The sequence below is a fragment of the Tachyglossus aculeatus genome, chromosome 4, assembly GCF_015852505.1.
Source record: "Tachyglossus aculeatus isolate mTacAcu1 chromosome 4, mTacAcu1.pri, whole genome shotgun sequence".
In the NCBI taxonomy this organism is placed as follows: Eukaryota; Metazoa; Chordata; class Mammalia; order Monotremata; family Tachyglossidae; genus Tachyglossus; species Tachyglossus aculeatus.
In genome coordinates, this window is record NC_052069.1 from 137,304,047 (window position 1) to 137,318,125 (window position 14,079).

Here is a 14,079-nt window from a genome sequence, read left to right on the forward strand (position 1 = left end):
GGGGTGACAGAGAACAAAACAAAGCATATTAACAAAATAAAATAAATAGAATAGATATGTACAAGTAAAATAAATAAATAGAGTAATAAATACGTACAAATATATATACATATATACAGGTGCTGTGGGGAAGGGAAGGAGGTAAGGCGGGAGGGATGGAGACGGGGAGGAGGGGGAGAGGAAGGAGGGGGCTCAGTCTGGGAAGGCCTCCTGGAGGAGGTGAGCTCTCAGTAGGGCCTTGAAGGGAGGAAGAGAGCTAGCTTGGCGGATGTGGGGAGCGGGGGCATTCCAGGCCAGGGGGTGTATGGCGGATGTGTAGGGGGCCAAAAGTGAGTAAAATTGAGGAGCTGGATGTTCCCCAATACTGCAGGTGCGAGATCCAATTTTTCTTCATAAAACCGAGTAACTAAGCAGAAGCCATCATGAGGCAAAAATTAAAGGGTTCTGCTGAAGCGGTAGCAAGCCGAGACTAGATGGCTACATCTTCACGCCTCCTAAAGATGATTTCTTACTTTGTCATTGGCAGGCATTTACTTAAAACGTTTGTCTGTGGGGTGTGATGAAACCAATCCAATAATCTGTTTTTAACGCCCAACTCCTCCTCTAAACTCCTTGTGGGCAGGGGTCACATCTACCAACTCTGCTGTAGTGTACCCTCCCGAGCGTTTTGTACGGGGCTCTCCACAAAGCAAGCGAGCGCTCAGTACATACCAGAGATCAATCGATAACCATGGACAGATAAGCAGTATGGCATAGGGATAGAGCACGGACGGGCCTGGGAGTCAGAAGGTTTGCTGCCATTTGTCTGCTGCGTGACCCTGGGCGAGTCACTTAACTCCTCTGTGCCTCAGTTCCCTCACCTGCAAAATGTACAAGGTGATCAGGTTGTCCCACATGGTTGACCCCCTCCGGAGGGGTGACCCGGCCCCAACCCTGCCCTTCTCCATCCTCCTTCTCGACTGTCATCAGACCCCTTAGCGGACGCAGCCCGGGGCGGAGAGGAAACTGTGACAGCTCAATAATAATTTACCAAATGCTTACTCTGTGTCAAGGACTGTACCAAACACTGTAGATATATCATAAGCAGTTTGGGCCCAGTCCCTGTTCCACATTCATTCGATCGTATTTATTGAGCGCTTACTGTGTGCAGGGCACTGTACTAAGTGTCTAAAGGGAAGCACAGGGTTTGAATCCTTTTTTCACAGGTAATAACAATAATGATAGCACTTATCAAGCGCTTACTATATGCAAAGCACTGTACTAAGCGCTAGGGAGGTTACAAGGTGATCAGGTTGTCCCACGGCAGGCTCACAGTCTTAATCCCTATTTTACAGATGAGGGAACTGAGGCACAGAGAAGTTAAGTGACTTGCCCAAAGTCATTCATTCATTCATTCAATCGTATTTATTGAGCGCTGACTGTGTGCAGAGCACTGTACTAAGTGCTTGGGAAGTACAATTTGGCAACATATAGAGATGGTCCCTACCCAACAGTGGGCTCACAGTCTAACAGTGAGCTCACAGTCTAAGTCACACAGCTGACAAGTGGCGGAGGCGGGATTTCAACCCATGACCTCTGACTCCCAAGCCCGGGCTCTTTCCACTGAGCCACGCTGCTTATCACGGATGAAGAAACCAAAAGCCAGGGAAGTTAAGTGACCCGTCCAAGGTCACACAACAGTCAAGTGGCCGAGCCAGAGTTAGAACCCAAGTCCTCTCACTCCCAGGCCTGTGCTCTTTCCACTAGGCCGTGTTGCATCTGCTTCAATTCCCCTCCCCATCTGTATCCTGTCCCCCATCTCCCTGGGAGGTTGATGACTCAGTTTCCGGGATAGGAGGCACAGAATGGAGCAGAGGTCAGGGGGGTTAGATGATCCGGCTGCAGCTGGACTGAGGGTGGGAAGGGGGTAGAGGAGCTTTACCCCCTCCACCAGCCTGCCCACAACAGGTGTCCCGGCCATCAGCACCCCTCCCTGCCCAAGAATGATTTCCGCACCCGAAAGGAATGAAGTCAGAGCAGGGCACCCTGTTGTCCTCTAAGACTTGGTCCGGGTTCCCCAAGACCCTCACCCCCTAGTTTCCCGCCCTGCAGGCTGGTAACTCCGTCCACATGGCTCCTCTCGCTCCTCTGAGTGATCACCGAGGGATGCTGGGGACGGGGATGAGGCCTGAGCCAGGAGAGAGGGTGGGTCTTCCTGAGCCACGAGTGGCACAGTTCCCAGAGTTCACACCCTCTGTCTCTCTTCAAGGGCCCTGGGTGTCACCGCCACCCAGGCCCTCTCAGTTCTCCCAAGCCCACCCCCAGGAGCCCCCTCCCCTCCCCGCACACCGTCCATACCAGCCAGACCATCTGTGCCTGCAAGGGGCAGGGTGGCGTGGCCATAGGAGACTGAGTCAGGTTTTTTATGGGATTCGTTAAGCACTTACTATGTGTCAAATACTGTTCTAAGTGCTGGGGTAGATTCAAGTGAATTAGGTTGGACAAAGTCCCCGGCCTGCCTGGGGCTCGCAGTCCAAGTAGGAGGGAGAACAGAAGACTGCAGCACCGAGAACTTACGCAACTTGCTCAAGGTCACACAGCAAGCAATTGGCAGAGCTGGAATTTGACTCCAAATCCTCTGATTCCCAGGCCTGGGCTCTTTCCACTAGGCCATGCTGCTTCTACCATCCCCTGTGGCCTCAGACCCCAGCCCCCTTTCATTCATTCAGTTGTATTTATTGAGCACTTACTGTGTGCAGAGCACTGTACTAAGCTCTTGGGAAGTATAAGTTGGCAACATACAGAGACGGTCCCTACCCAACAGTGGGCTCACAGTCTAGAAGGGGGAGACAGACAACAAAACAAAACATAATAACAAAATAAAATAAATAGAATAGCAAATATGTACAAGTAAAATAAATAGAGTAATAAATCTGTACAAACATATATACAGGTGCTGTGGGGAGGGGAAGGAGGTAGGGCGGTCATCTTTCCAAAGATGACAGTGCTTTGCACACAGTAAGCGCTCAATAAATACGATTGAACGAATGAATATGTGGCTCTCCGTTTCTGGGAGTTTGACTTGGCTGTGCCCGACCCAACCGAGGAAGAGCCAGGTTGGCCACAGGATCTCCCTGGACCCAGCCCTGACCCCCGGACACACCAGACCGTGGCTGTGCAGTGGCTGGCCAGCAACGAACCGGCTACTGGCCGGAAAACCCTCCCCTTACCCTTCCCACTGCAGATGTGCTCTCATCCTCTTTCCCAGGAGTCTCTGAGGGACAGGGCCGGAACCGGGGGGCGGCAGCGTGTGGATGAGCCTGGCAGTGGCAGAGTCTGTTTCCACAGCTTCATGGAGATCTCCCTTGCCTGCTCGTCCAACACTGCCTCACCAACAGTTTGACCTAGCCTGATCTGCAGACAGGAAAGGCCCTTCTCTGCTCTTTAAGGCATTCAGAGCTGAAGGATGGGGAAACTGAGGCAGGAGAAAGAAGCCAGTTCCAGGGGAAGGAGACTGACCTGGTTCAGGGAGCTCCGCTGAACAAGCCCACTATTCTCTGTTCCCTGAATAATAATAATAATAATAATAATAATGGCATTTATTAAGCGCTTACTATGTGCAAAGCACTGTTCTAAGCGCTGGGGAGGTTACAAGGTGATGAGGTTGTCCCACAGGGAGCTCACAGTCTTAATCCCCATTTTACAGATTAGGTAACTGAGGCCCAGAGAAGTGAAGTGACTTGCCCAAAGTCACACGGCTGACAATTGGCGGGGCTGGGATTTGAACCCATGACCTCTGACTCCAAAGCCCGGGCTCTTTCCATTAAGCCACGCTGCTTCTCTCTGAACTCAGCTCTCCTCGCCCCATGCCCCTCCCCTGCAATGCCCTCTGCCGCTTTTTGCCATTATGAGTCCGGCCTCCTCCAGGAAGCCTTCCCAGGTGTATCCTGCCTGATCCCCATCAATCCAGTGCTGTCTCCCCCTGAACATGTGGATACCCTATCTCCCTCTAGACTGTAAGCTCATCGTGAGGAGGGAAGGTGCCTACCAACTCTGTGGCACTATACTCTCCCAAGCACTTAGTACAGCGCTCTGCACACAGTAAGCACTCCATGCACACGATTGATTGAGTGACTGATTCTCCTCATCCTGCTGTCAGCGGCCCCCCAATCTTGAGTCACCTGCCAGGGAAAGGAGTCGGCTGCCAACTGGGCAGGACGAGTTGAAGGCCCTGGGACAGCTGGGCAAAGGATGACGGCCAGGGCTGGGGGGAGGGGGCCGAGGGAGGGGGAGACGTCCAAATATAGTGCCAGGGGGCCAGGGGCAGACTATCTCTGGCTGGAGGGTTGCCGAACCGGACGGGCACCGGTGGGGGAGGGGAGGACCCACTGCAAGGTCTGGGCCGGGGGCTCCGGGGGAAATCTGAGAGCGATGTCAAGGCTGGGAATTCAGGTTGGGACCACGGTTTGAGGATCCTCTCCCAGCCCCCGGCCCAGACCCGCTTTCCTGGACTCTGGGGGCTAGATTGGGGGCTGGTGGGGGGCGACTAGCAGCCCCTTCTTGAATCAGACTCACCAAAGTCCAGGAGAGACTATTGCCACCTCCTGCCCCTGGCCGGGTCGGGTCTCCCGCCAGGCCCGGAACCAGAAGCCTCCTCATCCCCTCCTCTCCTTCCCAGCCAGACCTGGGCCTCTAGCCGCGGGGGCCTCCCTCTGGGATCTCTTTATCTCTTACCATCTCTGAGCACCTCATCTCTCTCTGATGTCAGTTTCTGTCTCAGAGCACTTCCCCAACTCACTCTTGCCTCTGTTTCTCTCTCAATGCCCTGTTTGTGGGTTTGTAAGTGACCCACCTCTCTCTCTGCGCTAGTCTCTGGTTACTGCCCCGCCTCTTTCTTCTTTCTCGCTCTGCGCCTGTCTCTCTCTGTCTCTGAGTGCCCCGCCTTTTTCTTGTTTCTCTCTGCTCCTATCTCCCTCTCTGCCTCTGAGTGCCCATGTCCCTTTTGTCCCTCTCTGTGCCTATTCTCTCTGTCTCTGAGTGCCCACCTCTCTCTTATCCCTCTCTGCGCCTGTCTCTCTGTCTCTGGGTGCCCACCTCTCTCTTGTCTTTCTCTGTGCCCGTCTCCCTCTCTGCCCCATCTCTCTGTCTCTGAGTGTCCACGTCTCTCTTGTTTCTCTCTGAGCTTGTCTCTCTGTCTCTGAGTGCCCATTCTCTCTTGCCCCTCTCTGTGCCTGTCTCTGTCTCTGAGTGCCCACTTCTCTCTTGCCCCTCTCTGCGCTTGTCTCTCTGTCTCTGAGTGCCACCTCTCCCTTGTTTCTCTCTGCACCTGTCTCAGAGTGCTCACCTCTCTCTTGCCCCTCTCTGTGCCTGTCCCTGTCTCTGAGTGCCCACTTCTCTCTTGCCCCTCTCTGCGCTTGTCTCTCCGTCTCCGAGTGCCCACTTCTCTCTTGCCCCTCTCTGCGCTTGTCTCTGTCTCTGAGTGCCCCACCTCTCTCTGGTCCCTGGGTCTGAGGGTGTCCCTGGACGCCGCGGGGGTAGCCCCCGGCCCGGCGCCCCCTCCCCCGGCCTCTCCCCCCGTGCCCACCTGCGAAGACCACAGAGCAGTAGGCGTCGCTGACGTCGGTGTCGGGGGTCTGGACGTTCTCGGCGTAGAGGATGAAGACCCTCAGCATCCTCGATCGTCGGCCCGGGGGTCCTTGGCCCCCCTCGCCCCCCCCGGCCGGGCAGCAGGACCGACCCCGGGTCTCCCCCTGGCCCGGCCCTTAAAGGGGAAAGGCGGGTGCCCCGCCCCCTCCTCGCCCCCTCCCCTGCCCGGGTCTGCAATCCGAGTCCGGTCCGGCCCCGCAGGCCGGTGACGCTGCAGACATCATCTGCGACACGCTGCTCCGGCCAGCTGCTCCCCGCCCCCAGCCTGGCAAGCGCTCCCTTTCAGGGGCCAGGTTGCGGCCTACCACCTGTCCGTCCCGCAGGACCATTTATTGAGCGCTCACTGGGTACTAAGCGCTCGGGAGAGGACGATACTTAGTGATGCCTGTTCACTTGTACTACTACTAATAATAAGGTTGGTATTCGTTAAGCGCTTACTATGTGCCAAGCACTGTTCTAAGCGCTGGGGGGATACAAGGTCATCGGTTTGCCCCCCATGGGGCTCACAGTCTTAATCCCCATTTCCCGGATGAGGGAACTGAGGCACAGAAAATAATAATAATGGCATTTGTTAAGTGCTTACTATGTGCAAAGCACTGTTCTAAGCACTGGGGGATACACGGTGATCAGGTTGTCCCACATTGGGCTCACAGTCTTAATCCCCATTTTACAGATGAGGGAACTGAGGCACAGAGAAGTGACGTGACTTGCCCAAAGTCACCCAGCTGACAAGGGGCGGAGCCGGGACTCGAAACCAGGACCTCTGACTCACAAGCCCCGGCTCTTTCCATTGAGCCACGCTGCTTCTTGTATTGATATCTGACTCCCTTCCCCTCTAGACTGTGAGCCCGTTGTGGGCAAGGATTGTCTCTCTTTATTGCTGTATTGTACTTTCCAAGCGCTTAGTACAGTGCTCTGCACACAGTAAGCGCCCAATAAATACGACTGAATGAATAAACAGAAACATTCCCTGGTTTGACAGCCTTGGCCTGCAGAAGATAAATAGCTATTTCCTTGCATCCCAGGCCCCAAACGATGGAAATTGAAAACCAAATTGGAATACAAAACACCTCATTCATCTGAACAGAAGGAGCAGCTTCTCATTATGACATTCCAAGATTGTAAGGAAAATACGGGGTGGAAGAGTTTGTGTGTGTATGTGGGGGTGTGGGGGTGTATGTGTTTTAGTGGATTAAAGTTGTGGGGGGAGGAGTGTGTGTATGTTTGTAAGAATGGGCTAAAGATCTAATCCTGGCTCTGCCACTCATTTGTTGTGAGACACAAGTCACTTAACTTCTCTGTGCCTTAGTTATAAGTGAGGATTATGATTAAGAGCTCTTGTGGGACATGGCCTGTGTCCAACTTGATTAGCTGATATCAAGTCCCGCACTTAGTACACAGCCTGGCACCTACTAAGTTGCTGAACAAATACCATTAAAGAAAAATGGTTGGGGAAAATAGTCAAAACACCAAATGGGTACAGGAGAAGTAGCGTGGCTCAGTGGAAAGAGCCCGGGCTTTGGAGTCAGAGGTCATGGGTTCAAATCCCAGCTCCGCCACTTTTCAGCGGTGTGACTTTGGGTAAGTCACTTCTCTGTGCCTCAGTTCCCTCATCTGTAGAATGGGGATTAAGACTGTAAACTCCCCGTGGGACAACCTGATCACCTTGTAACCTCCCCAGTGCTTAGAACAGTGCTTTACACATAGTAAGCGCTTAGTAAGTATCATCATCATCTGCTATGTACAGTAAGCACTTAAATACCACTATTATAAGCAGCGTGGCTTAGTGGAAAGAGCATGGGCTTGGGAGTCAGAAGTCATGGGTTCTAATCCTGTCTCTGCCACTTAGCTGCGTGACTTTGGGCAAGTCACTTAACTTCGCTGTGCCTCAGTTACCTCATCTGTAAAATGGGGATGAAGACTGTGAGCCCCACGTGGGACAACCTGATTACCTTGTATCTCCCCCAGTGCTTAGAATAGTGCTTGGCACATGGTAAGCGCTTAACAAATACCATTATTATTATTATTTTCACTTGAAGCAAGTATTTTGAACAGGTACGGATGAACATGTTTTTCCACAGACTTGGTAGCCATGACAGCCTCTCCACCATTCCCACAAGCACCGTTCGAGGTAGGCTGGGGCCCGAGCTCTGATCCAGTGGCTTCCATTTACCTCCCCGTTAGGCAACAGTTCCTGACCACTGGCTTTAAGGCACTCCTCTAGCAAGTCCCACTGTACCTCCTTCACTCACTACTCACCAGCCCATGCTCTTTACATCTCCTACGCAAACCTTCAAGCTGACCTTCTGGCCACACCCTTTCCCCCGCTGCCCGGAACTCCCTTCCCCTTCGAATCTGCCAAGCCGCAGCTCTGTCCAACTTCAAAATCCTCCTGAAATTCACTTCCTCTAAGAAGGAATTCCCTAATGATTTTTTTTCCTGTCATGCACCCCTGTAATCAGCACTTAGCTTCCCACAGCACCTTTCATATACTCCATTAAGTTTATATATTCGTTATATTTTCTTCCATTCTCTTTCTTCTATCTGTCTACAATTGCGTGTCTCCCCTGCTAGCTTGCCATCTTCTCTGGGGGCTCCTGCCAGAGCCTGATACTGTGTTTTGCACTTAGGCAACCCTCTCATTCGTGTTCATTCAATTGTATTTATTGAGCACTTACTGTGTGCAGAGCACTGTATTAAGTGCTTGGACTTCAACAATAGAGACAATCCCTGGCCACAACAAGCTTACAGTCTAGAAGGGAGTCATGTGCTTATTGACCATCTTCAACTGTTCACTCTCTGATGGATTCTTCTCCACTGCTCTCAAACATGTTCATGTCAGTCAATCATAAGTTTTTACTTTATGCAGAGCACTGTACTAAGCACTTGGGAGAGTACAATGAGACACTTCCTGCCGACAATGAGCTCATGTCTCCCTCATCCTAAAAAATCCATCCTTTGACCCCTCCCCTCCAGTTATCCCCCCATCTCCCTCCTACCATTCCTCTCCAAACTTTTTGAGCAAGTTGTCGACGACTGCTTGCCTCCACTTCTCCTGATTTTATCCTTGCCCCCCTTCAAACTGGCTTCCACCCCCCCGCCCTCTCAAAGGTCACCAGTGTTCTTACCAAATCCAATGGCCTCTACTCCATCCTGACCCGCCTAGACCTCACAGCTGCTTTTGACACTGTCGACCACCCCCTTTCTCCTGGAAACATGTTCTAACCTTGGCTTCCCTGACCCTCTCCTCTCCTGGTTCTCCTCATCTCACTGGCTACTCATTCTCAGTCTCTCTCACTGGCTCCTCCTCTGCCTCCCACCCCCTAACTGTGGGAGTCCCTCAAGGCTCAGTTCTGGATCCCCTATTTTCCTCTCTACTCCGACTTCCTTGGAAAAATCATTCCCTCCTATGGCTCCATCAGTAGGCGGATGATTCCCAAATCTACATCTCCAGTCCCGATCTCTGCGGTCTCACATTTCCTCCCGCCATCAGGATAGCTGTACTTGAAATCTTATCAATACCTCAACGTGTCCGAAACGGAGCTGTTATCTCCCCACCAAAACCTTGTCCTCCCACAACTTTCCTTTCACTTAAACAGCACCGCCATCCTCCCTGCCTCAAAAACCCATACCCTCCATTCATTTTTTTTTAAATTATGGTATTTATTAATTTTCATGGCATTTACCTCTGTGAAGCACAGAGGAAGTGAAGTAACTTCCCCAAGGTCGCACAGCAGACCAGTAGGGTCACAGAGCAGACAAGTTGTGAAGCCGGGATTAAAACCAAGGTCCTCCTGACTCATAGGCCTATACGTCATCCACTAGGCCTCATTGCTGCTCAATTCTTTTATCTCTCTCATTATTATTATTACGGTATTTATTAAGCGCTTACTGTGTGCCAAGCACTGTTCTAAGCGCTGGGGTAGATAGATACTGGATAATCTCGTTCAATCCACATATTTATGTCACCAAATCCTGTCAGTTCAACCTTCACATTGCTAAAATCTGCCCTTTCCTCTCCATCAAAACTACCACCACATTAATCCAAGCACTGAACCTCGTCCACCTTGAGTAATGCATCAGCTTTTTTGCTGACTTCCCTGCCTCCTGTCTCTCCCAAATGCTTAGTGTACTCTCCCAAGTGCTTAGTACAGTATTCTGCACACAGCTAGTGCTCAGTAAATACCACTGACTGATAAGTACTCAGCATCTGGTCCTGGGGAGAAGGGAACCTCCTAACTCTCGGGGCAAGGCTGGATCCCTGACCAAATCACAACTCCAATTTTATATCAACGAGTTTTTAAGGGTAAATTAATTCCCCTTCAGAGTTCCTGGTTTAGACAATCTTTATCGAGATTTCTCCAGAAGCAGAAGATTTTAAGGCTATTTTAAGGTAGATCTGCCCATGGAGCAGGCCCAGAACAATTTAGGTTACCCCACCCCCATGCATTAAAGCAAGCTACCATGGTTCTAAAAGTTCAATCAGGGGTTACTACAGAATTAACACCCAGATGGCCCCGGAGCCAGTTGGACTATGGTTCAAGCATATCGTGGATGCTCACAGCGTCACCTATTCCTGGAGACGCCTTCCTCTGGCCCCCAGACTGAGCTACCTACAGGCTCCTGCTCCTCATACAGGCGCCTAAATCCATCAGATTCAGGCATCGGCAGTCCGGTGCCTGGGAAAGCTTAGCTAAGGTAACTGTGGAAGGCAGGTAAGTTGCCTAGAACCCAGGACTCCAGCCTGTGTGCACCCATCCCTGTGTGGAACTGTGGGAAAGTCCCATAAGCCTCTGCAGGCACGGCGCACCCTGCTCCCTTAGCAATGAAGAATACATACACAAGTGATGTGAACTATACAGTAGTAACATTTATTGCAACACTTGCAAAAGATGTTTCGCTACGCCAGATGATTTGATATAAAAACCAAATCCATTATACATTTCCCCAGCATAGTTTTCTTCATCGAGTGTATTCAGAAGTTTGTACAACATGAACAGTCTCTCTGGAACCAAATTACAAATTAATCTATAACAAAATACACAAACCAACTGGACCCTAAATGAATTCTTAACGAATTCCTCCTTCTTCCGATCACGTGGAACTCTTCTCTTCGGCTCCAGCTTCTTTCCTTTCTCTCTCTTCTTTTTGCTTGGCTATGAATTTCTGTTGAAAAAAGATGGGATAAAAATGCCTCAGCGTTTTACGGCTCAATTGCCAGAGATTAAATCGTCAGCCGATTCCTATTTTCTCGCTGTTTTGAGGAGGGAGCTAGATGAAGAGCCACTGCTAATCACTGTGGCTTACTGTAGGAGGGCCCAAGGGCCTGGCTACAAGGGCTACTCTAAAGGGAGCGGAGCTGCGGAAGTTATTAGAATGGACAAACAAAGGATGATGGGGACAGGGGGAAGGAAAAGAAATTGTCAAGGGGAAAAGAAAACCACAGTACACAAACTGCGGCGGCAACTCCAAATCGCACAAAGGTCAGTGGGTAGGTGTTACTGGGTAAAAGCCTCACTTTAAAGCTCCAACACCCAACAGCACGACTGGGGGAGCAGTGCTAGCTAGGTGCACAACTCAGTGCTCTGCACACAGTAAGCGTTTGAATGAAGACCCCTGGTGGATTGCAGCGCCCCTGAAACTTACTGAGGAAGGAGCCGAAACTTTACCTCCATGTTTTGCTGATGCCGGGCACCCCTGCAGTGGTTTGCCATGGTCATCTGATCCGAATAGAAAAGGGAACAAATCTGACAGAAGAAACCAGCCTTCGGAACAAGAAAATCTAAACCTGGATAAAGAGATGGAGAGGGAACAGAAAGGGAGGAAGCCAGGACGATAAAAATTAGTGCGTATTTATTCATTCCTCTATGTCTCCAATAAAGTTTAACAAGTAAAGCCTTCCCCGGACAAGGGCATTCCACCACCACCGGTCCATTAAACCAGAACCTAGAACAGGCCCAGGGTGGAGTCTTTCGGTCCACCCTCTCCGCAATGCTGAGGTAACAAGAATAACTGCACTTGTTAAGCACTTACTATGTGCCAGGCACTGTACTAAGCGCTGGGGTAGATACACACAAATCGGGTTGGACAGAGTCCCTTGTCCCACTCGGGGCTCAGAGTCTTAATCCCCCTTTCACAGTTGAGGGAATTTAGGCCCAGAGAGGTGAAGTGACTCTCCCAAGGTAAAGCGGGCAGACAAGTGTCGGAACCGGGATTAGAACCCAGTCTGGTGCTCTTTCCACTAGGCCACCCTGCTTCTATATAAGTAGCTGAGGTAAACCTGGGGAGGCCAGAAGGGCACAAGTCCCAAAAGCTCAAGAACCACCTGGGGCCCAGCTGATGCCAATCTGGTGGGGCCTACTGGCGCTCCAACCCACGGCCCGCTGCGTCTCCAGGAGGCTTTCACATCACATGGAAACACTGCCAGGCTGTTCAGACAGCTACTGGGGGTGGCCACTGGCCTTGTCCCATCAGTTAAGCACTTGGGGATCACTGCTTGGCTACCCCCATGCTGGTGGACCAGAGAAGCAAGAGTAAGCATTCTCCCTGGTTGGCTTTGCTTATAATAATAATACAAAAATGATAATACTTGTGGTATCTGTTAAGCACCGTGTGCCAGGCGCTGTACTAAGTGCTGGGGCGGATATGAGGAAATCGGGTTGGACACAGTCCCTGTCCTGCACGGGGCTCACAGTCTTAATCCCCGTTTTACAGAGGTGGTAACTGAGGCACAGAGAAGTGAAGTGACTGGCTCAAGGCCACATAGGAGACGAGTGGCGGAGCCACGATTAGAACCCACGATGTTCTGATCCACAGGCCCATACTCTATCCACTACGCCATGCTGCTCATCCTCCCTCCATGTCTAGGAAGGAAGAAAGGAAGGTCCCAGGGCTGTCAAAATCCATCCTTACCCAGGCAGCTCCTTCCAGAGCAGACAACCACCAACCCTCTCCCCCAGCACGTCACCACAGCCAAAGTCACAGACCACGTCTCCAGACATCCTGAGCCAAAGACTGACACACCCTGTGGATTAATTTCACCAGAGGTGGTCGACGAAAGCGGTACGTCCTTTTTCTTTACCTTGGGGAAAACTGGAGGTCTTCGACTTGCCTAGCGAAGGATCCTCTGCTTTCCTTCGCTTTTTCTCGGGTGCTGCATTCCCTGATTTTGACTGGACTGGAATTGTAACGAGAGGACAAAAATACATTACTTGCTGGACCAATCGTACAAATGGATTTTTTGAGGGGGTGGGGGAGGCGTTGGGAAGCCTAACCTTCCTTTCCAAATTTGCTCAGATGTTTCATTTGGTGGCAGAATGTATTCAATGGCTTGAATCCCACAGCCAATATCTTAAGATGCATTTTAGACAGCTACCTATCAAGTTCAACTGCCCTTTAGTCTGTGTAGAAATTGCTTCCCATGCCATGGACAAAATTTTCCCCAGTGGTTAAGAGGCCCAAAAAATGGCGTCAGGAAGCTCCTTCCTATTGCAGTTAGAAGTAGAAGATGAGAATGTCAGAGAACCTTTTTTACCTATGTAGTTAGAAAAAAAATGCAAGGAAAAGTGCTGCATCCATAAATTTACGTATATTTGCTAGATATGATCACAGGGATTATTTTTAAAAAACACAAATTTGGTGGTTACGGAAGGGCATCAGAGAGACAATGAACCTATCCATGCATCTATGCTCAAGAAACTCAAGTGCTTGTGTCTCATAATCACTCAGAAGAGCTCATAATCACTCTTCTCTCGTTTAGGTAACTTGACCAGTATGGGGATCGGTCTCTTGCCAATGATAGACGCATCTATAAAGGAAAGCACTTCATTCACGTGGATGCGCCTCTCTTTCTTACACACCCTAGGCCAAAATCAGCCACCGCTTGGCCCAAATAACCCCACGCCGGAGCCATGGGGGCAGAGCTCAATCCTTCACTTGGCCTGCAAGGGGAAGACCCAATTTCATATGGGTCACATTCTTTACTTCTTTACCTGAGCCACATGATCTAAGCTCACTTTAAGAACAGTCTCACCTCAATGTTCAGGGTAACCAAATACCCGCTCAAGAAATAAATGACAATACCCCATTCCCCGCAACGCTGCGGAAAGGCCAATCTTCAAATCGTGGCAGGTAGATACACTGTATTTGGCAGGGAACGTGTCTACTGTGTTGGACCTTACTCTCCCAAGCGCTCAGTACAGTGTTCCACACACACTAAGCACTCAAATACAACCTGGCTTTAGTGGAAAGAGCACGGGCTTGGGAGTCAGAGGTCATGGGTTCTAATCCCGGCTCCGCCACTTGTCGGCTCCGCCACTTGTCAACTGTGTGACTTTGGGCAAGTCACTTAACTTCTCAGTGCCTCAGTTGCCTCATCTGTAAAATGGGGATTAAGACTGTGAGCCCCACTTGGGACAACCTGATTACCTTGTATCTTCCCCAGTGCTTAAAACA

General features: G+C 50.7%; 2 protein-coding genes across 7 annotated transcripts in view; both read right to left on the reverse strand.

The window, feature by feature from the left end:
* Nucleotides 1-5,651, reverse strand: part of DYSF (dysferlin) — a 157,711-nt gene extending 152,060 nt beyond the window's left edge. For all 5 annotated transcript variants that reach the window (XM_038744614.1, XM_038744611.1, XM_038744609.1 and 2 more), the window contains exon 1: nt 5,564-5,651. In XM_038744614.1, the coding sequence (XP_038600542.1) occupies nt 5,564-5,651 (88 nt within the window). The remainder of the gene's footprint in view (nt 1-5,563) is intronic.
* A 4,824-nt stretch (nt 5,652-10,475) lies between these two features.
* ZNF638 (zinc finger protein 638) overlaps nt 10,476-14,079 on the reverse strand; it is a 61,909-nt gene continuing 58,305 nt past the window's right edge. For both annotated transcript variants that reach the window (XM_038744588.1, XM_038744587.1), the window contains exons 25-27: nt 12,707-12,802; nt 11,295-11,413; nt 10,476-10,791 (exon numbers count right to left, since the gene is read on the reverse strand). In XM_038744588.1, coding sequence (XP_038600516.1) covers nt 10,720-10,791; nt 11,295-11,413; nt 12,707-12,802 — 287 coding nt within the window. In that variant the 3' untranslated portion in view covers nt 10,476-10,719. The remainder of the gene's footprint in view (nt 10,792-11,294; nt 11,414-12,706; nt 12,803-14,079) is intronic.